Source organism: Nyctereutes procyonoides, unplaced genomic scaffold (genome assembly GCF_905146905.1).
Source record: "Nyctereutes procyonoides isolate TBG_1078 unplaced genomic scaffold, NYPRO_anot_genome, whole genome shotgun sequence".
Classification (NCBI taxonomy): domain Eukaryota; kingdom Metazoa; phylum Chordata; class Mammalia; order Carnivora; family Canidae; genus Nyctereutes; species Nyctereutes procyonoides.
Genome location: NW_026575048.1, coordinates 8,171,850 through 8,195,724, shown reverse-complemented (window position 1 = coordinate 8,195,724; position 23,875 = coordinate 8,171,850). Strand labels below are relative to the sequence as shown.

General features: G+C 47.3%; 1 protein-coding gene across 1 annotated transcript in view; it reads right to left on the bottom strand.

Annotated features, from left to right (window-relative positions):
- Window positions 1–4,681: 4,681 nt before the first annotated feature.
- Window positions 4,682–23,875, bottom strand: part of GREB1 (growth regulating estrogen receptor binding 1) — a 132,953-nt gene continuing 113,759 nt past the window's right edge. Inside the window, exons 23-33 of the mRNA XM_055326922.1 lie at window positions 23,276–23,378; window positions 21,010–21,168; window positions 19,922–20,064; window positions 16,645–16,806; window positions 14,629–14,833; window positions 14,084–14,258; window positions 11,489–11,707; window positions 10,065–10,200; window positions 7,933–8,133; window positions 7,369–7,507; window positions 4,682–6,345 (exon numbers count right to left, since the gene is read on the bottom strand). Coding sequence (XP_055182897.1) covers window positions 6,182–6,345; window positions 7,369–7,507; window positions 7,933–8,133; window positions 10,065–10,200; window positions 11,489–11,707; window positions 14,084–14,258; window positions 14,629–14,833; window positions 16,645–16,806; window positions 19,922–20,064; window positions 21,010–21,168; window positions 23,276–23,378 — 1,806 coding nt within the window. The 3' untranslated portion in view covers window positions 4,682–6,181. The remainder of the gene's footprint in view (window positions 6,346–7,368; window positions 7,508–7,932; window positions 8,134–10,064; window positions 10,201–11,488; window positions 11,708–14,083; window positions 14,259–14,628; window positions 14,834–16,644; window positions 16,807–19,921; window positions 20,065–21,009; window positions 21,169–23,275; window positions 23,379–23,875) is intronic.

Below are 23,875 nucleotides of genomic sequence, written 5' to 3'. Positions count from 1 at the left end.
CCTGGCACCCAGCAGACACTCAGATGTCTGGCAAAGGACAGAGAAACCTGGCTTGTTTCCCTCCAATTTGCTAGTATAATATTGTTTGTATGACATCAAAATAACACATTTCAAACAGAAATTAAGTTCCCCCTACTGTTGTTCCATGGGCAGCACCAGCACCGCTACAGCAGAGCCTGGAGCGTGGGGTGGATCCTCACGTGGGGTGTCACTTATTAGCTGTGTGACTTAAAGCAAATTCCTTCACCTGCTTGGGCCTCATGTCACATCTGTGAAATAGACATCATGACAATTATCCCTTAGATTTTAAGAATTAAATGGTATCATAAATACGAGGGAAAAAAATGCTTGAAAAGCGTAGTATCTAGCACCTGAAAGTGCTCAGTTGGTAGTAGCTGTTGTGAATATAATAAAGGAAACCCCTGGTTCCCAAATGCCAAGTATCTTTCTAATCCCATCTTTAAACAACGTCTACTCTATTTTGTGTGGTTGGCTGGACCGTTGGCTTGCTTAGCTAAGATCAGGAGCCCCCCAAAGGGTTCTTTTCATCAGCCTAGTCTTACAGCCATGACTTCATCAGTGCCGAATGTTAGGAAACTTCCACTAAACTCTGAAAGGCAAAGTATGCATTGCCCACCTGTAGGAGTTTCCTAGGGCTGCCGTAACAAAGCACCACAAAGTATGTGGCATCAGACAGCAGAAATCTATTCTCTCATAGTACTTGAAGCTACAAGTTTCAAATCAAGGTGTCAGCAGGGCCCCAAAAGACTTGGGGAAAGACTCCTTCCTTGCCCCTTCCAGCTTCTGGTTGTTCCCAGCAATCCTTGGCTTGTAGGTTCATCATTCCCATCTCTGTCTTAATGGTCACATGTCCGCCTTCCTTTGTTACTCACTCTCTTAAGACCTCAGCCATACTGGATTAGGAGCCCATTTCATGCCAGTATGACTGGAATATTCCCATAATCCAGTATGACTTCATCTCAACTAATTACATGAGCAACAACCCTATTTCCAAATAAGATCACATTCTTAAGTATCGGGGGTTAGGACCTGCATGTATTTTCGGGGATGTGATTCAACCCAAAACAGCGACCAAACCCACCCTTCTTGGTAGGGTGGACTGCCACCCTTGGGAAAGATCCTTTTATAGAGCAAGAACCAGAGTTGGAGTGGCCAGAGATCCCAAGAGGGAAAAACTAGTGCTCGTCAGAGTTAAAGAAAGAAAGGGAAACTGGGACAGGATATTCAGTGAATGACAAATGTAGTCATGGACTCTTGTTTCTCCTCTAGACATGGAGGGCTTTAAAATGCTGCACTGGCTTTCCAACTGTTTTGTTAATTAAAATGCTAATTCCTTCTGCTCTGGGAAGTCTGCCTAAGCAAGTAGACTAAAAAAGAAATGAAAGCCGTCAATACTAGATGTGCCCTTGGTTCATAGTCTTCCCTTAAAGAGCTGTCTGTAGGCTCTGAAGCCAGATCTGGAAAGTTAAATGCAAATTTTGTTATTAAAGGAGTATCTAAACATTAATGTGGGGATCGCCCAGACTCGGGATGATACATAATGCAATATATTTGGTATATGCTGGGATCCACCACTACCTCCCACAGGTGACCCAACACCTCTGCCAATGAAAGAATTTTGGATCCGTACTTTTATCGTACAGAGGGCCTTCTGAGCCAACAGCACCTCCTGATGAGTGACATTTGGTGGGAGTACATTACTCAAGATGGGAAGTAACCGTGATGTTATTGGAACTATGCTTACACCCGCCGGCATGAATCTAGGTTTGTTCTGTCCCTTGATAGCTGTGTGATCGTAGACAAGTCATCCAACCTCTCTGAGCCACAGCTTTTTCATCTCTAAGATGGTCCCAATGGTATCTACTTCAGAGTGCTATTGAGTTGGCTAAATAGTAAACAGTCACCTAGTTAAATGCCTGGCACATACTAAGTGCTCAAAAAATGTTTGCTGCTACTGTTGCTCATGTCATAGTTGACACATTCTCCGGGGGGGGGGGGGGGGGAGGTGCGGTGGAGAGGGCAGGTGACCTGGCAAAGGAATCGAGGAGTGAAACCAAGTCTCCTGGTTTCAAATCCCATGCCCTCCCTGCCACCACCTCTGCCAGGAGAACTCTGACATCCAAGTCAATGTTGCAATTACAGCCTGACTCTTCCTTTACTGCAAGAGTTCTCAAATTGCTCTAAGTCTTCAGGGCAAAAGAGCCACAGCTGTATGTTTACTATTCTTATCTGGTTTGAGGAGGACTGCCATGTCTAGCCTTGCAAAAGTACAGCTTTCTGTATCTTCCAATGCTCTGGAAGAGTTTTAATTTTAATGTGGCAAAACACACGTAAAATTTACCATTAGTGTGATTTAGCGCAATCACAAGGTAATGCAACCACCACCTCTGTCTAGTTCCAGGATGTTTCCTGGGATTTCTATTCCATAAGAATTCTCGACTTGATCAAACATCCTACCGTGTCAGTCGACTCTCACTTCTATTGCTCTTCTGTCTCTCTTTTCTGGAGAGATGTACCAGTCTCCAATTATGGTTATGCAATTATCCCATTATTGCCCTTTTCTTTTCCGAACTGTTCTTGCTTTCTAGATTTCATAGCAGTGCCGGCCTATCTACAAAGTTTTGCGACCTTTATGGATTTAACTTTGGATTTAACTCTGAACTTTAAAGAATCTCTTCACACACTTCACTTCTTAACATTTTGAAGCCCATTCTGATTAGCTTTCTTAACCCAGTCCAAGAGCCTCAATATGCTATTAGGTGAATTTAATCCATTTATATTTATTTTGATGAAGAGTATGTTTGGATGTGTTTCTGCCATCTACTTTATATTTTTTTAAGATTTTATTTATTTATTCATGAGAGTCACAGAGAGAGAGAGACAGAGACAGAAGCAGAGGGAGAAGCAGCTCCATGCAGGGAGCCTGATGTGGGAATCGATCCCGGGTCTCCAGGATCATGCCCCAGGCTGAAGGTGGCGCCAAACCACTGAGCCACCTGGGCTGCCCTGTCATCTACTTTATTTACCACGCTTCTCTCTCCCCTCCCCAGCCCGTTCTTCCCTTACACACTGGGGTTTTTTTGGTGCTGCTTTCCATTTATTGTTTAGACACTGGACACCCTGTTGCATTTCTTCCAGCAATCACTGTTTTTTAAACATATATTTAAATATTCCTTTTCTGCTAACATGTTACTCACCCCCACCCCATTAAATCAAGAATTTTAGTACAATTTCACTCCTTATTCTCTCAGTTCCTCCGTCACCAGCCACTCCCACCCCCAGCTCCCATGTCAGAAGCACCTAAGACAGAAGAGTCCATCAGTGCGCATGAGCACTACCATTTGCTGGGCATATTCAAGTCTCCAAACACACAGCAGTGAATGTATCTTACAAAGTTCCTACTTTCAGAGGAAAAGACAAAGAAAACACTAAACAAAGTATATTCTATTGGGGATGACCTCATTGAGGAGGTGACCTCAGAGGGATCCGAGCAATGTGAAGGGGAGAAGTGTCCTGGGCAGAAGAAGCAACAGGCCTGAGTTGGGTACTTGCCTGACAGTGGCCAAGGTGGGCCAGGAGGGCCAATTGGCTGACATGCAGTGAGCAAGCGGAGGGGTCAAGGGTAAGCACAGACCACCAACATTCCTGTTTCCTGGCTTCTCAGGGATGCCCCCCTGCCCCCCAGCTACACCTTCTAGCTGCTTCACTCTTGAGCTTATCTGCCTACTTCATCCGCCTACTGAGGTTTCAGTTTTGATTTCCAAGATCCGTAATCCATCCTTTTTGTTCTGGACACCATATAATCTATTTTCTGATTTTAGTCACACTTGTTTTTATAGGATAGGATTCCATTTGCTTTACTGACTCTTTATTGAGGTTATCATCCTTCACCATATAATGTTTGCTTTTTTTATAAGTCTGAGTTGTTTATTCATTTCCATACCGGGGGTTCCTATTTGCTTATTTTGTTTACTTCCCCACGTGACTATGGGGGACAGGACAAGACCATGGAGAGGAGTAGGCCAATAGCTTGTCTTCACAGAAGTCTGGACCCCCTATGCCCTCCTCCTTGAGGCTCCACACTCTCCTGTAGCCTTAGCAACGGCCACCTGCTTAGCCTGGGGCGGTGGCATCTGTAAGCGTTGCAGAAGACCTAGAGGAATTCGAATAGCCCAGCTGCCCCAAATTATAATCACCCTGACAAATGCCCCAGGCCACCTTCCAGCTTGCTTAGCTACTCCAAAACACACAGCACTCCTGACCACATCTTCCCGTGCACGTTTCTCTGCATGTCTGAGCTGTGCTTTCCTTCATTTTTGTTCTTCTGTACCCCCAACTGTGTCTGCTTTTCTCTTTCAGGGATTCCTCCATGTGTTAACAGGCGCTTATTTTTTTGGATTTATTATTTCCTTTCCAAAACTGTCTTTTCCCTTATGAGATTTTAAGCAGGGGGTCCCTGGAGATCACTGACCACACTACTTCTTCTCAAAATAATGCAACTAATGCTCACCAAAGAAATCGTAAGTGCACTATATATTTTATTCATAAGGCTGGAACAAACAAGAATAGTAGTTTGAGTTGTTTTTCAAGTTTAAATTAACTAATAAAATGGGAAGACTAGCATGGAAACTATTTACAAAAGACAAACATAACTAAAGAAGGTAAGTTTTTATTCCAAGATAGGAATAATGGCATATACAAAGTGATCGTTTTATAAACACTGAACTAATCTTTTATATTCATGGGCTTTTTTTTTTTCTTAGGGAAAAAAGAAAGATTAACTCTTTGGCATCATCTTTTAAAATAATTTCTTCTTGGGCTGCTATCCGTTAGAGTGCTTATAAATGTCTAAGAGGAATGTGTAGGAATGCATTCTGATGGTTCATTTCTGAAGATCTTTATTCAGTTAGGGACACTCCAGAGGCATGGTGGTGCAGGGCAAGACAGACTCTGGTCCAGAATCCAGGAGTCTACTTGTCCATCCTTCTGCTTCCCTCCTGCATTGTGATCTTGGAGAGGTATACTCTCTGCATCTGAACCTTCTTGTCTTCCAAGTGGAGAATAATCGTACCCACATGGGCTGCTGGAAGGAATAGGCAGGATCATTAAGTGTGGAAGTACCTGGTCCAATGCCTCGCCTGTGGGTGGCACTCTAGGGCGCTGGCTCGATACACATTCCAGGCAGACAAATGCTGCGACGAGCATCATGGAACATTCCTGCTGTCTTCTCTGCTCTGTCCCCTTCCACTCTGATCAGGGCCAAGCACTCATGAGAGAAAACAAGCTATTTTAGGAACTAAAAACTGAGCTTCAATAAATTATAATCAAATGTTTAGTTCTTACCAACTATTTTATATGTCACTTTGGTTGTTTCTGTTGTTTCAAAGCAAGCAATTTGGTCCTCTTTCCTTTGTAAGGCAAAGTCTGTCTCTTCACGTCAACCTCTGCAACCTTAATCTCCTTCCTGAAACACTTTTTGTTTTAAAGAAAGTTTCTTTTCACTTTTGCCCTTTCTAAGAGGTAGGGTATTGACCCTATAGGATTTTATTTTAATAGAATCATATTTGCTCTGAAGTAAAACCATTTGCTTTACTTTCTTAGAGTTGATGCCTTTGGGCTAGCTTCTAGAAGAGCAAACTTGTAGGCAATTACATAATTCTTAGGAGATGACCTTCGTTTCTTCTTGTCTCCACCCTTTGGTATTTAAAACGTTCTTCTGGAATATTGCTTTGTAGGAGGTAATAAGGAAACCCACATAGCCAAAATCCTATCCATTGCCCAACATATTGGAACCTCTACGAGAAAAATCCAAGAGTGATCCTTTAGCACTACGAGAGAAGTCAAGTTTGTCCATGGAAGCACATGGATGACAGGATAGCAGGCAAAAGTTTTTTCTTCATAAAACAGGCTTCAGCAGAGCCCAGGGCCATGTGGTCTGGCCCAGAAGGCAGGAGGCATGGGTTTGCCTCCTTCTTGCTGCCGACTCCTCCTCGTTGCTCGAAGACTCCGTGCATGTCCGGGCCTGGGTTCCTGACATGCAGGCTGCCCAACAGTCCCAGGGCCATCCCAATTCAAGCACCCATGGATCTCAGAATTCCTTTAGCCTCAAGCGTGAGGTCCTGAAGGCTCCAGTCTTGCAGAAAACCTGTTGCCATGTCCCTCAGATGTGTCGTCCAGTCAGAAAGAAGAGTGGCCGGTCTTCCTTCGCGTTGGCGGTCTGGAATTCGTCCCGCAGCCGGAACTGCCACTCATCCTCCAGTTCGAGGCGGACCACTGTCTGTCGCAGGGAGTTCCGGTCCTGGCAGATGACACACAGGGTGGCACCTGCATACAAGGGCAGGGCAGGGAAGAACGTCAATGAAAGCTACTGCCTGGGTTCTACTTGCACTCTGGTTTACTTGTCCTTTTGGTCCGTCTACCTCCTACCTACATGTCCTATCATATTACACCAAATGTTTCCCAAGGCAAAGACTATGTTAAAAACCTCTGATTACTACTTCCCAGGCCTCACAAAGCATTGGTGCTCAGGAAACACACACACCCCCCTCCCGCCCTCGAGAAGGTCAGAGCAAAGACTCCAAGGGTAAATGAAGATGGGTTAGAGATCCCAGCTGGCTGGCTGGAAACAATTTTTTTAAGTCCTATAGAATGAACTTCTGTCACTCTCAACCACTCTAGCATGACAATAGCTATAGAATGAGAAAGGCCAGAGTAAAAGTCAAAGAGCACACAGTACCCCCAAGACGAGGGGGAAGACCTCAGGTGTCAGGAGGAAGGAACATCTGGGGGAACTGGGTGCTGAGGTTAAGAATTTGGGCTCAAAAGGAACACAGAAGTTGAAAATATCTATTTGCTGGGGCGCCTGGGTGGCTCAGTCAGTTAAGTGTCTGCCTTCAGCTCAGGTCATGATCCTAGGGTCCTGGGATTAAGCCCCGCGTCAGGCTCCCTGCTCAATGGGGAGTCTGCTTCTCCCTCTAGCTCTGCTCCTGCTTGTGCTCTCTTGCTCACTTTCTAAAATAAAATAATAAAATAAAATAAAATAAAATAAGATAAAAAATAAAATAAATAAATAATTAAATTAAATTAATAAAATAAAATAGAAAAATACCTATTTGGCTAAAAGAAAGGGGATGTGTCTTGTCTCTACCCTGACAGGTACAAGGGAAAGACAGCCATGCTGGGATCACATCCTAGCCTTCTTTCCTAGATGAGGGCAGTCATAGTCCCTCTCTGCGCCTCAATTTACCCACTGGCAAAAAAGGATGGGACCAGAAGCCACCTCCACAGACATGCCAGGTGATGAAAGGCATTTAAATCAAGATCCAGGGTAAAAGTATGAGAAGTTACCTTTCAGAAAATGAAACTTTTTCAAAAAGCTAGCTCCCACAAAAGAATCACAGAGATATAGCAGGAGTCCACTAAACATGAAGTCAGAGCAGCTGATGTTTAGAGAGTGGGGCCTGGAGCTCACGTAGCACACAGAGATCTGGAAAAGAAGAAACCCATGAGAAACCGTATTTTCCCTGACACACTCGACAACATGATGCTAGGGCTTCGTGCCTAACAAATACGAACCGCTTGGTCAAGCTCAAGGCTACTGGGGGGCCAGAGACAATACTTAGCATCATTTGCAGATCTACATCCTAAAAATCAGTTCCAAGAAATTGCACCCCGATTTATCTACTCATTGGTTCATTTGAGAATCAGAACTCTTTTGGCATCAGAGCCGGCTTTCATTCCTAACGTATCATACTGGGGGCTAAAGCGTTTGAACTCTCAGCCATAAAGTGAGGTGAACACCTGAGGCAAAGTGGCTGAGCAGTTCTAAGCCCGAGTCCTGGATCCTGGAGCATCTGTTTTAGGAGTGTCTCAGGTTCACGGGCTCACAGCCGGGCCCCCTCTGAGAGTCACCTGAGATCCCAGGTTAAGGTAGCAGTCGACGGACAGCACGGGGTGGCTGTGGTTCTTCAGGGAAAGCGGGAAGAAGCGGTGGCTGTGGTGTTGGAAGAATTTCTCCAGCAGAAGCTGCGCGGGGGCGGCGAGGAACGTGTGCTTGCTGTCGGGCGCGCAGATGTACTGGGCCGGCACGACGGCCGCCGCGTTGTCGGACACCTGGAGGGGAAGGGTGGGCTCAGCCACTCCCAGCAGCCTGGCCACAGAAGTCCCTCCCCAGGCTTCGGGGGGTGGGGGGGACAGTGACCCTGCCACAGAACACCCCATCGCCAGGTAGAGTTGGCAGGTGAGAACATAACCCTCAACCATAAACCTCTCTAAGAAAACTAGGCTTTTACCAGAGTGGAACGTGTGATCCTGGTGAATGTGATTAGGAGGGATTGTGACATTGATCATCCATTGCAAAAAACTGGCCACCTGGTCTAGAAAACTTGAGAGAACCCACAGACCTTGGGAAGGGTCAGCCACACCCCTGCCCCCAGATCCTATCTACCTCCCACCTGTCCCCATTGCCCTTCCTGCTGACCCCTTGGCCATCCTCTCCCACCACCTCTTCCTCCACAGCCAACATGCTTTCCATGCTGCAGCCAGAGAGACTGTGGACATAAATAAAACTAATCAAATTCTCCGCTGGACACCCATCAGTGGTTTCCCATTACTTCTCCAGAAAGTCCAGAACATTCCCATGGCTGGTAAGGCCCTGCTTACTTCTCCAAGCCCATCTCTGCTGCTTCCCCTGCTTGTTATGCTTCTTCCACACTCACCTCCTTGCTCCCACCCACTTAGCTCCTTTACCTTGATTCTTCCTTGATCCTGTTTCTCATTCCCCAGGTCTCTGCTATAGTGTCACCTTCTGGGGGACACTCACACAAACGCCCACCCCCACCCCTCATGCAGTGAGGTCTCCCTGTGACACCCATCACCCTAGTGGCACCTGTCACAAGGACACTTGGCTACGTACTCAACATCTGCCTCAGCGGCAAGGCTATACGCTCCTGAGTAAAGGGACTGTGTGCTCAGTAAATATTTGGTGAGTGAACGAAAATAGTTATTTCATTCAGGTGAAAGATTATCGAGTGTTTCCAGCTCTCCTACATATAATTAACATGCAACTAAACCCAATGGAAAAGAAGATGATGCTCAGGATAAGAAGATAAAATATCTGGAGCTAAAAAAGTGATACTCAGGAATATGAAGAAAAATTCGTTTTAAGAGCACATCAGGGTCTCTTGATAGAATTAACGTGATAAAAATCAGATTTTTTTAAAAAAAATTAAATCTAACACAATTTCAGTAAGAAATCTCAATGGTTTGAAAAAAAATCTCAATGGTGGGTGGCAGTAGGACTTAAAGGATTCTCAAGTTCTTCTGGAAGTACAGACCTTTTATTTAAATGTCTTGCTGCTTTTTTAAATAGACATGGACTTTCCCTTTCAAAGAAGGCTTCACTCCCTGCCCATCGGAAGGGGCAGACGGCAGAGGGCTTGAGACTGGTATCCGCATTCAGACCTGGCCCAGCTCAGGCTAAGCGGTTAGTGGAGACAAGTGAGAACAGAGGCTGGGAAGAGGCAGGTGGCATTGGGACTGGCTGATGTCCATCATCAGGGCAAAATTCAAGGTAGACGGGGGTCAAAAAGCAGAGAATGGGGCTCTGGCCCAGGGATCGGAGAGACCCTCCAGCCGAGACAGGTCAGCGACTTTCCATCTCAAACTGTGCAGCCAGCACTGACGTAGTCAGACCGTGCTTCCCCCCACCAAGGGTCCGGCTCGTGCGCGGACAGCACAGCTAGCTGCCAGCCCGTGGGTGCCGCTCAGTTAATCGGCCAGGCCCCCCAGGGGCCCAGAGGGGAGCACGGCCGCTGACCCCGGGAGCTCTGTCCGGCACAGAAGCCGGACCGGCGAGCACGGAGCACGTTCAGGGCAGGTAAGCGCACACGGGCGGGACGTGCACCGGGTACCCATCAGGACCACGGTTCAGGAGAGGAACCTGATGGCATGTCTCCCTTCCCGAGGCTGATGATTCGAAACCAGCGCTCAGGCCCGGCCCCCGAGACTGGGTGCCACCCTGCAGCCACACCTCCGCACCTCACCTTGGACGTGATGTGGAAGGATCTGTGCCCACCCACCGCAATCTGCTTCTTCATCACACTGAAGCGGTTGAATCGGCAGAGCAGGAGGCCGGCGCTGTGCACTCGCAGGTTGAAGTCCACGTCGTCACACATGAACCTGCTCAGAACCAGAGGAGGGAGCGGATAGGACTGGATGCAGCCCATGCCCCCAGCAGGCCCCTGCCAGCGAGGGGAGCAGGTGCCCCTGGGCTCGGGGCTCTGGGGGTGCAGTAGGCTCCTTCCTGCCTTCAAGACCTCCTCTACTGAGGTACGTAAGTAAGGTGACAGAAACAAGGACGATGGATCCGGCTGTGTCTGCACCAGGACAGGTGGCACATACCCAAGGCTTAAGCTACAGGTGCACTACCACTGCCGACCGGATGCTACAGGCACCATGTGAGGGACTCACAAACCCCTTTTCATCTAATGGTTCAAGAGAAAACAACAGGGGTGCCTGGGTGGCTCAGTGAGTAAAGCATCTGCCTCTGGCTCAGGTCATGATCCCGGGGTCCTGGGACTGAGCCCTGCACCCGGCTCCCTGCTCAGCGGGGAGTCTGCTTCTCTTTCCTCATGCAGAGAGAGAGAGAGAGAGAGAGAACAGCAAACTGCCCAGAATAAAAATATTAGCCACTTCTTACAGCTGAGGAAAACAAGGTTCAGAGACGTAAGGCACGTGCCTAAATTGCAAAGTTGGTAAGTGGCAGGACCCAGATTCCCAGCAGGGCAGCCTGGCTTCCAAATCGACGCCGCCACGAGGGCTGTCTTGGGAGTGTGCCCACTGCCTGGCCCGAAGAGAAGCCTGATAAGCCGTAACAAGTGGATTATTGTTGAGATGTGAGCGACTCTGCTGCTAGACCCAGAGACAGTATCACATGGAAATTACTTTTCAGTTTTCTTCAGTGCTAAGGTTCCTAAAAAGCAACACTGTTCCAAGGAGGCAAAAAAAAAAGGGGGGGGGGCAAGAGAAACAAGGTAGCACAAATGTGAGTCACCGAATAAAGTGTCATGTGGACTCAGGAAGGAAGTTGATGGATCTTATGCAAATCTCCCCTCCACAAAATTAGACAACGCAACATTTTTTTTAAATGCTCCATGAAGGGGCAGCCTGGGTGGCTCAGTGGTTTAGAGCCTGCCTTCAGCCCAGGGTGTGATCCTGGAGACCCAGGATTGAGTCCCACATCGGGCTCCCTGCATGGAGCCTGCTTCTCCCTCTGCCTGTGTCTCTGCCTCTCTGTGTCTCTCATGAGTAAATAAATAAAATTTAAATAAATAAATAAGCAAATAAATAAATAAATAAATGCTCCAATGGATGGTATGGGCAGGAGGCCGCTGGTTTCTGGCCCCGCAGGACAGAGGAGGCTCAGGGCCCAGGGGTGGTGCTGACAGCCACAGGGGGCAGGACTCACCGATTCTGGTTGTACTGCACGTTCTGGGTCAGGTCCACGTTCAGGATGAGGAAGTCGTGCACGTGGCAGCGGGAGAAGGGCTCACGCACCTCACTGCTCCCGGTCTTGCTGGACCACTTGCGCATGCCAATCAGGGCATAGTGGGTGATGTTGGGGGATGCCTCGATGTGCTGCATGATGTGCTTCAAAGACACGTTTCTTTCTGACCAGGAAAGTTCCCTGCTCAAAAGAGGAAGATTGGTGGGACACCTGGGTGGCTCAGTGGTTGAGGGTCTGTCTACCTTTGGCTCAGGGCGTGACCCCGGGGTCCTGGGATCGAGTCTCACATTGGACTCCCCGCAGGGAGCCTGCTTCTCTCTCTGCCTATGTCTCTGCCTCTCTCTGTGTCTCTCATGAATAAATCTACAAAAAAAAAAAAAAACCAGGAAGATTGGCGCCACTGGGTTGATGCGCAAACAGCAGCCAGGCCCCCTGGATTGGGCACTGCTTTCCAACTGAAGCTTCGTGCTGCATAGGGCTGGTGTAGGGGGAACCTGTCACAACCACCACCAAGTACCAGGAGCCGTGTTGGCCATGTCACGTTTACGGTCGTTTATCCTCATGGTGATCTCATGACAAGGACACATCATCCCCATTTTACAAATGAGGAAGAAGGGGCTCTGAAGAACTTGCCCAGTGTGACGCCGCAGAGCTTGGATTCAAACAATGCGGTCTGTGTCCGAAGCCCACACTTTTCCCATCACACTAAAATACTTTGCATTTCTGGTTTGCAGACCTGAAGGTAAAATGGTGGGGGAAGAGCGAAGCTTCCCACCATGACTTCCAGTGGGGAGCGGGGGGAGGACAAAGGTACTGTGTATGCACCTCCCTCCCCCTCACCATCAGAGTCTGCGGTCTGCGAAGACAACAGGGACACCTGATGATCAGGGAGGGGGTGCGGACAGCAGGGACCCCAGGGCCAGGAGTTAGGCCCAGGCATGCTGCTCAATGATTCCGGTCCCCGGCTTGCTTTTCCCCCACCAAGGGGCTTAAGTAAACTCCCCAGGGCCCTGGCCAGCCCCAACATCACAGGACGTTAACTGCAGCTTCAGAATGGAATTCAGGAAGGAGGAAAGCCAGTTCTGTCCCCATCTAAGGGAGAATACTGAAAACAAAGTAGAATCACTGCTCCCGTAAGCCACGTGCAGCTCTATCACAGGAAAACATTTTTTTTCTAGAAGAACAGTAATTGGTGGTCATAGGTACATGATGATATCACTAACATAAAAGAAATGAATGAGCCAAAAAAAAAAAAAAAAGAAATGAATGAACCCATGTCCCTTAAAAAAAAAAAAAGGGCGCCTGGGTGGCTCAGTGGGTTAAGTGTCTGCTTTCAGCTCAGGTGGTGATTCTGGGGTCCTGAGATCAAGTCCCGCATCAGGCTCCCTGCTCGGTGAGGTGTCTACTTCTCCCTCCCCTCCTTCTCTCCCCCTGCTTGTACACTCATGCATGCATGCTCTCTCAAATAAATAAAATCTTTTTTAAAAAAAGATTTTATTTATTTATTCATGAGAGACACACACAGAGAGGCAGAGACACAGGCAGAGGGAGAAGCAGGCTCCCTGCAGGGACCTGGGATCACGCCTTGAGCCGAAGGCAGATGCTCAACAGCTGAGCCAGGTGTCCCTAAATAAAATCTTTTTAAAAATTTAAAAATTAAAAAAAAAGCCAAAAAGAATTAGGCAGCCCTAAACTGAAACATTCATGTGGCAAAATCACAAAAGGAGATATTTTACCAATGACATTCGGAGTCTATCTACTGAGCCTTTTCTGCCGTGTGCTGCTCTACTGCCCACCTCCAGGCACACCATTCAGAGTTTAAGTAATCCTCAGGATAAACCTCTAGCACGGGTATTAGTGTCCCTTCAGAAGATGAGGGAACTAGAACCCAAAAAGATTTTAGTGATTACCCTAATGCACAGCAAATGAAAACACAGCTGGGCATTAGGAATTAGGCAGGGATTCAGGGGAAGGGTCTACAAGACTACAGGAGGGAATTTCTGGGGCACCAGTGATGCTCCATTTCTTCAAACAGGAGTTGGGTAAATGGGTATTCAGTGTGTAAAAGTTTCTGGATGTGTATCATACTTTCTTTTTTTTTTTGGTACATATTTTATTTATTATTTTGAAAGGTTGATTTATTTATTTGAGAAAGAGACAGTGCACATGTGTGTGAACAGTGGGGAGGAACAGAAGGAGAAGCAGACAGCCCCCTGAACAAGGAGCCCACATGGGGCTCAGTCTCACAACCCTGAGAACAGGACCTGAGCCAAAATCAAGACTCAAACACTTAACCGACTGAGCCACCCCGACGGCCCTGCAGAGATTTTATACTGAATATCTATTGTGTGATTTTTCTATAGGGATTAGACATCAATACTTTTTTTTTTTAAAGTAAAGACTTAAAATAAAACTGGGCTTAGAACATGAGCCCGCCACATGCAGGGCTCTCTGTCCACCACACACGCCTTCTAAGATGGGGTGCCCCCCGGGGTCCTCAGACACTGGCTGAGATTCTCCCTGTTGAAAAGGAACAGGGCCGGGGGAGCGTCTCACCTGCTTCTCTCGCCGCCACAGTCCACGTCCACCACGTTCCACATCACACAGGAGTCGTCGGAGATCACAATGAAGGGCCAGATGTCCTGCGGCTTGATCCCAAGCTCCTCCTGCCGGTTCCGCTCCAGCTCCAGGTTGTGGTAAGACAGCTCCTTGATCAGGAAATGGGCAGCACCTGGAATGACCAAAAACCACTCCCACTCTCTGGTCCGTCCTCCGTGGACACCCACACAGGACAAAAGCCCCAGTCAGAATGAGAACAGCTCATCGAGGCCCACCCGAGACCAGCCAGCTCCCACTGGTCCTCATCTCCATCGCCAACCTGCACACACACGTGTCTGCTTATCCTTGCTGATCACTGAGAATGTCAATTAAATCAATAACCAAACATCAAAGAAAAAAGGATAGCCCAGTAGATCAAAAAAGCTTTAGAAATCAAAAAGCTTGATGAAAAATGTTGAGTATGTTCATCTCTAGAATATTCTCCCAAGGCTCCATTCACAGAAATGTTATCAAGTAGGGCAGGTTAAAAAAAAAATGCCTACCAACTCCAGCACTGTTGAAGATACTCGGGAGCACCAGCATGATGTGGTTGGGCCAGTATTTCTTATAAATAGCCATCTCATACTCCTTGACAACCAGCACATGCAAGTGGCTAGCTCCATCCATGGCGTGGTACAGGTTAAAGAGTCCATGTTCGTGACGGCCGGTGGTTGGAGTGAATGTTGGACTTTTTATATATTCATGACTCTGGAAAACATAAGAGTAATGAGGGGCAGTGGTTGTAAATATGGTCACAATCACTCCCTTCCCTTTGAAATGTGACTCTGCAGCACCTCCCATCCAAAGATGGAGCCTTTTTCCAATTCAATCCAGCTTAGCCTCGGGACTTGCTTTTACCAATAAATAAAATAAAAAAAATAAAAATAAAATTAATAAAATAAAATTAAATAAAATAAAAAAATAAAAAAATAAAATAAATAAATAGTGAAAATGATGGTGTGCCAGTTCCAAACCCGGCCTCCAGAGGATGGACACCTTCTGTCCTCTCTTAGAACCCTCTCAGGATGAGCCGGGGCTGGCTGCTGGTGGAGGACAGACCACGGGGAGCAGAGACGGGCATCCCCCTGAGACCACCCTCTCCCAGCCAGCCCCCAGCTGACCCAGTAACTAACCACAGACACATGAGTGAGCGCATCCAAGCCAAGGTCACCACATAGCAGGACCGAGGTCAAGCCGTCAGCCCAGAGAATCAGGAGCTAAGGAAGTGCTTGTTTGGGAATGGTCTTCGTGCAACCCAAACTAACTAGCATGTATCAATTACCCAAATGCAGCATCCTGCCAAATTAGCACTGAGTATGTGGCTACGTATATGCTACTCTGGATGACTTACATCCCTCAATCCCTTATCCATACAGCCTAGCTCCTTATATACTCGGGTTGTGAATCTTTTACATAAATAACTATGTTTTCTTCCACCCCTCCCTCAACAGAAATTTCTTCTAGCTGAGCTAGGTCTCCTGCTCCTTCTGAATTCCTCAGAGCACCTGCTACCAAGCTGTGATGCAGCTGGTGCCCCAAACCAGTTTCTGGTCAGAACTGGCTGGAAGAGTGAGTGGGGGAACACAGAAATCCTCCACCAGGGCAACAGCCCACCCCAGCCCACGGGGTAGGAGACACCCTATAATCAAGACCCCACTGGTTCTTTTCAAATGTTTTTCGATGCTTGGTAAAAGCCTGCCGGGTCTGGAAAGGCTATTCAACCCTATGATACTAGCCCTCTGGAGAAGGAAAAGCAGCGTTCCACACAACGTTCACATTGGCTGGGGCTGGCGGGAGGGCAGCAAGCTGACCTTGAGAGTGTCAGGCTGACCTGCCAAAGCAAGCGTCCCCAGGAGGAGCACCTCTAAGAATGCAGGTCATAGAGACAATGAGTTATTAAGAACAACCTCTTCCAAAGGGAGAAAATGTATCTTTTATGGCTGATGTGCTGCACCGTCTGGAATCTGATTCGCTTCCAAATAACAGAGGACGGCAGAAGAGAAGGACAGATGGATCAAGGCTGGTCATGAGGTACTAGTCACCGCAGCTTAGGGAACAGGCCCCAAGTGGTCACTACATTACTCTACTACCTTAGTCCGTTTCAAATGTTCTGTAACAGCAATACAGACAAGAAGGGGAAGGGATGGACACCTACTGAACACCTGTCATGGTCAGGCACTACGCAGCTGCTTTATGGCAATCAATCCAAACCATGCTCATGAGAAGCTCCTGCAAGAGTCACTGCTGCCCAAGTTCACAGATAAGGGAACTGAGGCTCAGCAATATTCAGTGGCAGGTTCAGATAACACATCTAGGAAATGGGAGGATGAGGTTCAAACTGGGGTTGGATTGACCCTAAAGCCCAAGTGCTCCACCACCCTCCAAGCTCAATGACCATAGCAGTCCCCACCTGCCCCACCTGTCCCTGACTCATCAGGCAACTAGGGTTTCCAGGTCTCCAGTGCAATGGTCACTTGCAGCCACGAACTGCTGTGACCCACTGGACTCAGAGCCAATACCTTGTCTGTGACGAGGGGCAGCCGCATGCTCTCCAGTTGGCCTCCAGGTTGGCTGAAGACAAAGTGATGCTCCTTGGACTTGGGGATGATGAAGTGGAGTTGGATTTCCTCTCCTAGCATGGAGTAAGAGAAGGCAAAGGCGTGCAGGGTGGACTCATAGAGCTGAGGTGTGAGGGGAAAGGACAGAGCTTGTCATCAGAGTCCGGGGTTACTTCCCAGAAGAACCCAGGCCCTTTGTGGGCATGACAACACCAAGGTCACTGCCACCTGCCCCCACAGCACAAGAAACCCACAGGCTGCTCCAGTACAGAGTGTGGACACCCAGTTCTTGATACTGGACAAACAGGGTCGAGGCCACATGCACTGAGCTGGAGACCTCCCCATATTCAATTCTGATCGTGCTTCACCCAGTGATGCCACGTTAGGCACCAACCCCCTCTGGACTCTTGATTTGGCCCAGAGGTGCGCTAGGTTATCAACTCAAACATTCACATCATCTCATTTTTTAGTTCTAATAATCGTATTTTTCCATCCCAGGCATTATGCGTAGCAACATATTAATAAAACCGTATCAGTAACTTCATACATTTGCACACTTCTGTCACACTCACTGTATGGGCCCCTTTGGTGCCATAATGAACAATCCAATGAAGCGGGTACCACCCCCATCCCCACTTGATGGATGTGGAAACTGACACTCAGGGGTCTTGGGCTCACTCCTATTCCCAGCTCCAGCCTCACCCCTTTTCTGCTGCACTGCTCTCTAGTGTGAGCCCCTAACCCCATGCCCCATGGCTCTGCCCCAGCCTCCTTCCCTGACCCCCTTCCGCCTCTGGCGGACAGCCTGTCCCCAGACTTCAGCTAGTATGTACACTGCACCCTTGAGAATCCCCAAGGCCTCAAGGCCTGGGGAGGGTGGACAGAGGCAGGACACACCAGCTGTAAACCCCTCCTGTGGCTTCTCCACTAGAACTGCAAAGCCCTTTGGGAGCAGCGATGAGACAGAAATAGATTTTGACCTGGGGAGGGAGCAGGGGGGATGTAACTGAGGAAGCTTCATTAAAAAGATCAGGGAGGCTTGAGCGAGAGGGAAAGACAGCAGGGTGAACAGGAGCTGGACATGCCAGCAGGGAGCAGGAGCGTGCCCCTCAGCACTCCTCGTGTGGCCTGGTTCTGAGCCCCCACGACTGTGGCCCCCAGACCTGAGCACCTCTGTACACAGGGGTGCAGGCCAGCCAGGGCCCAGGGCCTCCCGAGCTCAGGTCTGGTATGTCACTGCGGACACCTACTGATGGGACCATGACGACGTCCCACAAGCCTCCTCTAGTTCTTTAAATCTCAAATCTAAGAAAGCGTTTTGACATTTATTTTCTCTGCTTTGAAAGAAAAACTTCATATCCGAGGGGGAAATGTTAGGACAGCTTATCTGGAGCAAAGAGAATTACTGATTTGTTTTTAATTCTTTAAAAAACTGCTCATACTCATTTTCTGATTTTGTCTACTGTAAAATTGAACCATTTAAAAAAAAATCAATCTTGACACTACTTCAGCAACAGCTCAGCTCCAGGCCGGGCCAACTCGGGAAAATTAAAGCCACTCTCTGCTGTTCGCCTCTGCAAAAGGGACACACCTGGCAAGCCCTTCTGGAAGAAGCCACGGGTGTGAGCTACCCTGCACACCCCTATGGGTTTTGTGGGTGTCTGACTGGCTCCCACCACCTCCTCCTGCTCCAGCTGCTTCCTTCCCCTTCCCTTACTTAGGTCTGAAATGAAAAGAAACATTAAATGTAAAATCCTGCCTGCTACCTGACAACACCAAGCCTCACCAAGCTCTCTGTGAACCTACACCCAACAGCTAAGAGACTATGCAAAGTGCAGCTTTGCCCACATCAGGCCGGCCTGGAAAGGTGCTCATTTCCCCTTCCCCATAGCATACCTTTATTTTTTTAATTTTATTTAAAATGAGTTAATTAACATATAGTCTTTATTAGTTTCAGAGGTAGAGGTCAGCGATTCATTGCATATAGCACACAGGGCTCATCACAGCACGTGGGGTCGTTCATGTCCATCACCCAGTGACCCCATCCCCCTAACTCCTCCCCTCCAGTGACCCTGTTTGTTTCCTAGAGTTAAGGGTCTCCCTCTCGGTTATCATCTTATTTTATTTTTCCTTCCCTCCCACTATGTTGATCTGTTTTGTTTCTTAAATTCCACATAAGAGTAACATCATATTTGTCTTTCTCTGGCTGAACCTGATGGCTTCTGTGGTGTCTCTGCCTCACCCTTCCAGTGGCCTCTCCTGGGACCACCCACCTCTTGCACTTCATGGTCCAGCAATGCCCGGCTAAAATCACTTCTAATTCCCACAGAGACCCCAAGTCTCCCCTCACTATAAATGCGGTTTCCACTCCTATCTGCCTTGGCTGCTGGGCAAATTCTTATTGATTCTTCAAAACCTTCTCCTCTGCTTCCCACCCAAGACAGTATCTTCATTTATAAAATGGGGATAATGTTATTGCCTTATGTGGTTTTGGTGGCAATTACGTAAGAAACTAGACAGGGCAATTTCTTACCCAGCGCATCCTGAATGGATCACAAGTGTGGCTCAAACACGGACACCTCCAGGTGCACCAGAACCTGGGACAGCCAGAGCCCAGGGCCAGAAGCCTTATCCATTTACCCCACTGTCTAAAGGAAATATCATTTTCTATCATGTAATAAGGTTACAGGAAGTACTGACATACCAAAAGTGCCTAGCACGTTGTCTGGCATGTAGTAGGTGCTCAATAAGTGCTAATCTCTCTCCTCTACATAGTTTCTATGCTTCAGCTGTACTGCTTTTCCTGCTAGCTTTTCATCATTCCAAAGTTTTGAGCATCTCTCCCTAGACTGTGAGTCTTGAATATGGGGACAAGGCTTATTCATCTCTGTGATTGGTACATCAGCCACTCAGTGTCCGTGGCACTGAACTCACTTTTGAAATCACTAGGACATAAAGAAAATGGGGACATCTACAGTCAGTTAACTTTGCCACTGGCAAATGTGTAATCCCAGGAGAATCATTGTTTCTGTGGTGTCAGCAATAATTTCCCAGATTATCGAAGGGAATTGGAGATACAAGTAGACCAGGAAGCAAAGGCTTCCAGAACTTTCCACATCCTACTCTGGAATGAAAACATAGAATAGCAAACCAATGGTATTACTCAAGATGAAAAACACGTGGGAGAGCTGTCAGCAGTGCTCCTGGAGACACGAGGCCTCTATGCCCTGCAGCCTACCTGGTAACGGGGGTGGAAGCCCATGTACTGGTGGCACTGCTCACAGTGGTGGTATGTGTTGTATGCTGCATACTTGGACAGCCTCATCCGCGCTGTCTGACGCCGCACATAGAGCTCCTCCGGCTTCCGGGACATCCCCCTGTCTGCAGGAAACCCCAGAATTACAGAGCAGCAGAAGGCACAATAAACCTGCTCTCCACAGCTCTCCATGGAACAGACTGAAATGAGCTGAGATGCTGTAATAGGATTTCGTGTGATCGTGCCTGCCTGGGCCCCGCGGGGACTCATCTGGTCAGACACAACAGAGACCCAGTAGGAGAAATGAATAGGGTTCCCAAGCGGTCTTACTCATGGGCCTACATATATTTAAAGACATATTCAAGGATTCGCTCCATAACAACACAAATGGATTGTCAACTGAATATGCAGATACCGTATTGCAGATGAACTGCCTCTGGTTTGCCAAATGACTTAGCAAGATTAAGATTTTAATACTAAACCCGGGTTAGAGACTGGTCTATGTGAAGGATGTGTCAGTGAAAATGCTTCTGAGAACAAGGATGATGGAATCCTTGGTTTGACAATGGAGACTGGTGAGTATCCTCCTTCCCACTTCCACTCGTCAAATTTTTCTAGTCTGTGCTTAAAATCATACTGGCCACTAATATCCGAGGTCTGCTGATGGTCCTAATACCATGAAACTCAGGGTGGTCCCTGAAGGAGGAGGAAGAAAACAAGATACCGAGGGTAGAGAGGGAAATATGTGCATTTCAGTATGACAACCCAAATTCATACATAAATATGTTGTCTATCCTCTATTAACCAGACTTTCAGGATATTCTGACCATGACACATCACCAGGAGCATGCTCATCACTGTCCGCATGTGCGGAGCCACCAGCCTGCCTTCATGGGAAGAGCCCATCCTTATCCAGTGAGACAGGGACCTCAGTTCTCTACCAGCCACTGCTGGTTATTTCCCACCACCAGACAACCGAGCTCATCACCAACACAGTTCAGCTCAGCCCTCTAAGAGGCTCTTCCCCTGTACACTGGAAGAAGGCGGAGCAAGAGATTCATAAGGCTGACCTTCACTTTTTATGCTCTGAAGGTGGGAACAAATGAGACTGGCATCTTCATACTTCGGATCATGAATAATGTAGTCAAAAGGCAACTTCTTGAACAGCTCCAGGTCTGGCCAGGGGTCACTGAGCTGGAGGTAATGCCAATCTGATTCCTCTCTGAGATCTGTAAGATTGGTGGAAACAGAGACAGGTGACAAACTAGGAAGTCAGAATGATTGATTTTTAAATGTGTGCAAGGACGATAATTGTGACAGAGCTGTCCCTGAGTCTATGGGTTACTAGGGGATGCTACTGTATCTCGAAGGCTCTTGGAACATATCGCATTTTCAGGATTGTTCTTAGGAGGCAAAAGGTGCCTTCAGGTCTGTCTCTTATTCAGAGGAACAGCCTGTGCTGTTTCCTTTTCTGACTCTTATACTGACTTCCGCTCCTCCCAATATACCTACTGCTTGTTCTGCGCTGCCCCCCAGCACTGCCCCCCCTCCCATATGTAGTGCACTAGTTCCCCTTGCTAATGGAATCTAACATAGTTCTCGATCTTGCCTTATATCTAAATGCTATGTAGTCAATATAGCCAACTCCTACCACTGCACCTCTAGAAAACCTAAGTATTCAAGCCCATTGCTTTCTCCCTTCTGAATGCCAGCACCACTCGTGGCCCAAATTCTATCTTTACATTTGCCAAGTATCATCTTACATTATAAGTGGTGTAATCTATGATGCTCACTCAATGCTTGTTGGTAAAAGTTTAAAAAAAAATCTAGTTGATCTAACTCAAATTACATAACATATTGATTTTTATATCTAAGGTATGTACTCATGGGCAGAGTCCATGTCCATAAGAGAAGAAAGACACAAAGAAAGAAGGAGAGGCATGTTTGTTGTGTAGGTGATAGGTGCTCAGCGCTTCCTATGTATCTTAATCTTCACCATACCCCGTAAAACAGCAATTATCCATGCTTTACCAAAGAGAAAACCAAGGCAACAAGAGAGTTTCTGAGAAAATGGGCTTTGCAGTTTAGCAAACTGGGTTCAAATCCTGTTTATCATTGGGCTATCCAAGAAACTGAGGACATAGAGACTCAACAGGTCTGCTGATTTTCATCTGAAATTCAGTTCAAAACTGTGGGAGGAAGGGGTGAAAGCTCAGAGCTGGGACAAAGAGCCTCTTTCCTTCTTCCTTCAAAGGAAAGACCAAGGGCTGGATGGGCTTCCTCTGTTCCAAATTTTCTCCAAGGCAAAATGCAAACACAGTTAGGAACATCTAAACAAGTGTTGTGTTTGCAAATAGCAGGACTTTCTCCTCTTTTAAGGCTGGGTGATATTCCACTGTGTGTATAAACCACATTTTTTTTTTATCCATCCATCTGCTGATGGACATTTATCCATCAATGCATAACATCTGGTCATGAATAAGACTGCAATGAACACGGTAACTATGAACATGTTAATTAGCCCAACTGTAGTGGTGATTTCACCACTACAATGTATACATATATCAAATCATCGAGTTGTACACTTTAAATGTCTATAAAATAAAAATAAAAAGAAGTGCTACTTAGATGCCAGCACACTGTACTGGTTCCCTTTCTTTGCAACACAGACAGGACTCTCCATACAAATTTTCATTCCCAAAGGAAAAAATCATTTACTAGACCAAGTTTATGAGCTATTGGAGGAATGTACGAAGAGGTAGTAGATCATAAAACAGCTGTTCAAAGAGCGTCTTAGCATAATCAGGGCATATTCTGCTCCTTGAATAAGGAAATGGCTTTTCCCCACATGTCACATACTTTCAGTTTGCCCTAAGATACGGACCTATGTGCTCAGCTGCCTGAATGGGAACCTCCCCCGATGGATAACCCTGCTTCCTAGAAGCGGCCATCAAATCCAGCTTGGTTCCAGCTCTGTCATCTCCCGGCTGGGCACCTGAGCATGTCACCAATCGGGATATAAGCCATTATTCTCATGGTGATGTGCAGAAAATCAAGTGTGGCAGTTTATGGAAAGTAGCCAGCACAGTGCTGGACACTTGGGAGATACGCAGTAAACGGCAGTTATTTTTAGTGTAGTAATTTTATCTCCATGGAGGCCTCCCGGGCACTATTCTGATATTGAGCAAAATGGGGCAAACGAGGGAGAGATAGAAGCACCCCACAAGGCCCTGGAGATGATCTGAGAATTCTGTCTAGAGGGTAATAGACACAAAGTCACTTGAGAAACCGATTCAAGTGAATTCTGAGCCCCAGTGTCACCAACACATAACTCACTGATGTTAATCTCTTCTTCATCATAAACGTCCACTTCTGTCAGCCGAATGAGCATTCTGGACAAAATACTGAGGAACTGCAAGTAGGCACCTGTCTTCCCAATCTGTGAAGACATTAAAATTGGAGCCAACACTCAGTACGCCCCATCCACGTGCAGGCACTGACTGGAGCCCTGCACACGCTCCATGCCACCTGTCTCTTTCAAAGACCCCACCTAATTAAAGCAAGAGTTGGGGGGCGCCTGGGGGGCTCAGTCAGTTAAGCATCTGCCTTTGGCTCAGGTCAGGATCCCAGGGTCCTGGGATTGAACCCTGCACTGGGCTCCCTGCTCAGCAGGGAGTCTGCTTTTCTCTCTCTCTCTCTGTCCTCCCTCAGCTCATGCTCTCTCTCTCTCAAAATAAGTAAAATCTTAAAAATAAATTAATTAAATTAAATTAAAAATAAAGTGAGAGCTGGGGGGATGCAAAGCCATTTGAGGGGCAATGCGGCCTATAGAAGCAGGGTAGGCCACAGAAGGACTCCCGTGAGAAGCAGACCTGCCTGCTTCTAAGTCATGGCAACGAGTCTCTACTTTTAATTGGCCACATTTTCTAAGCTGTT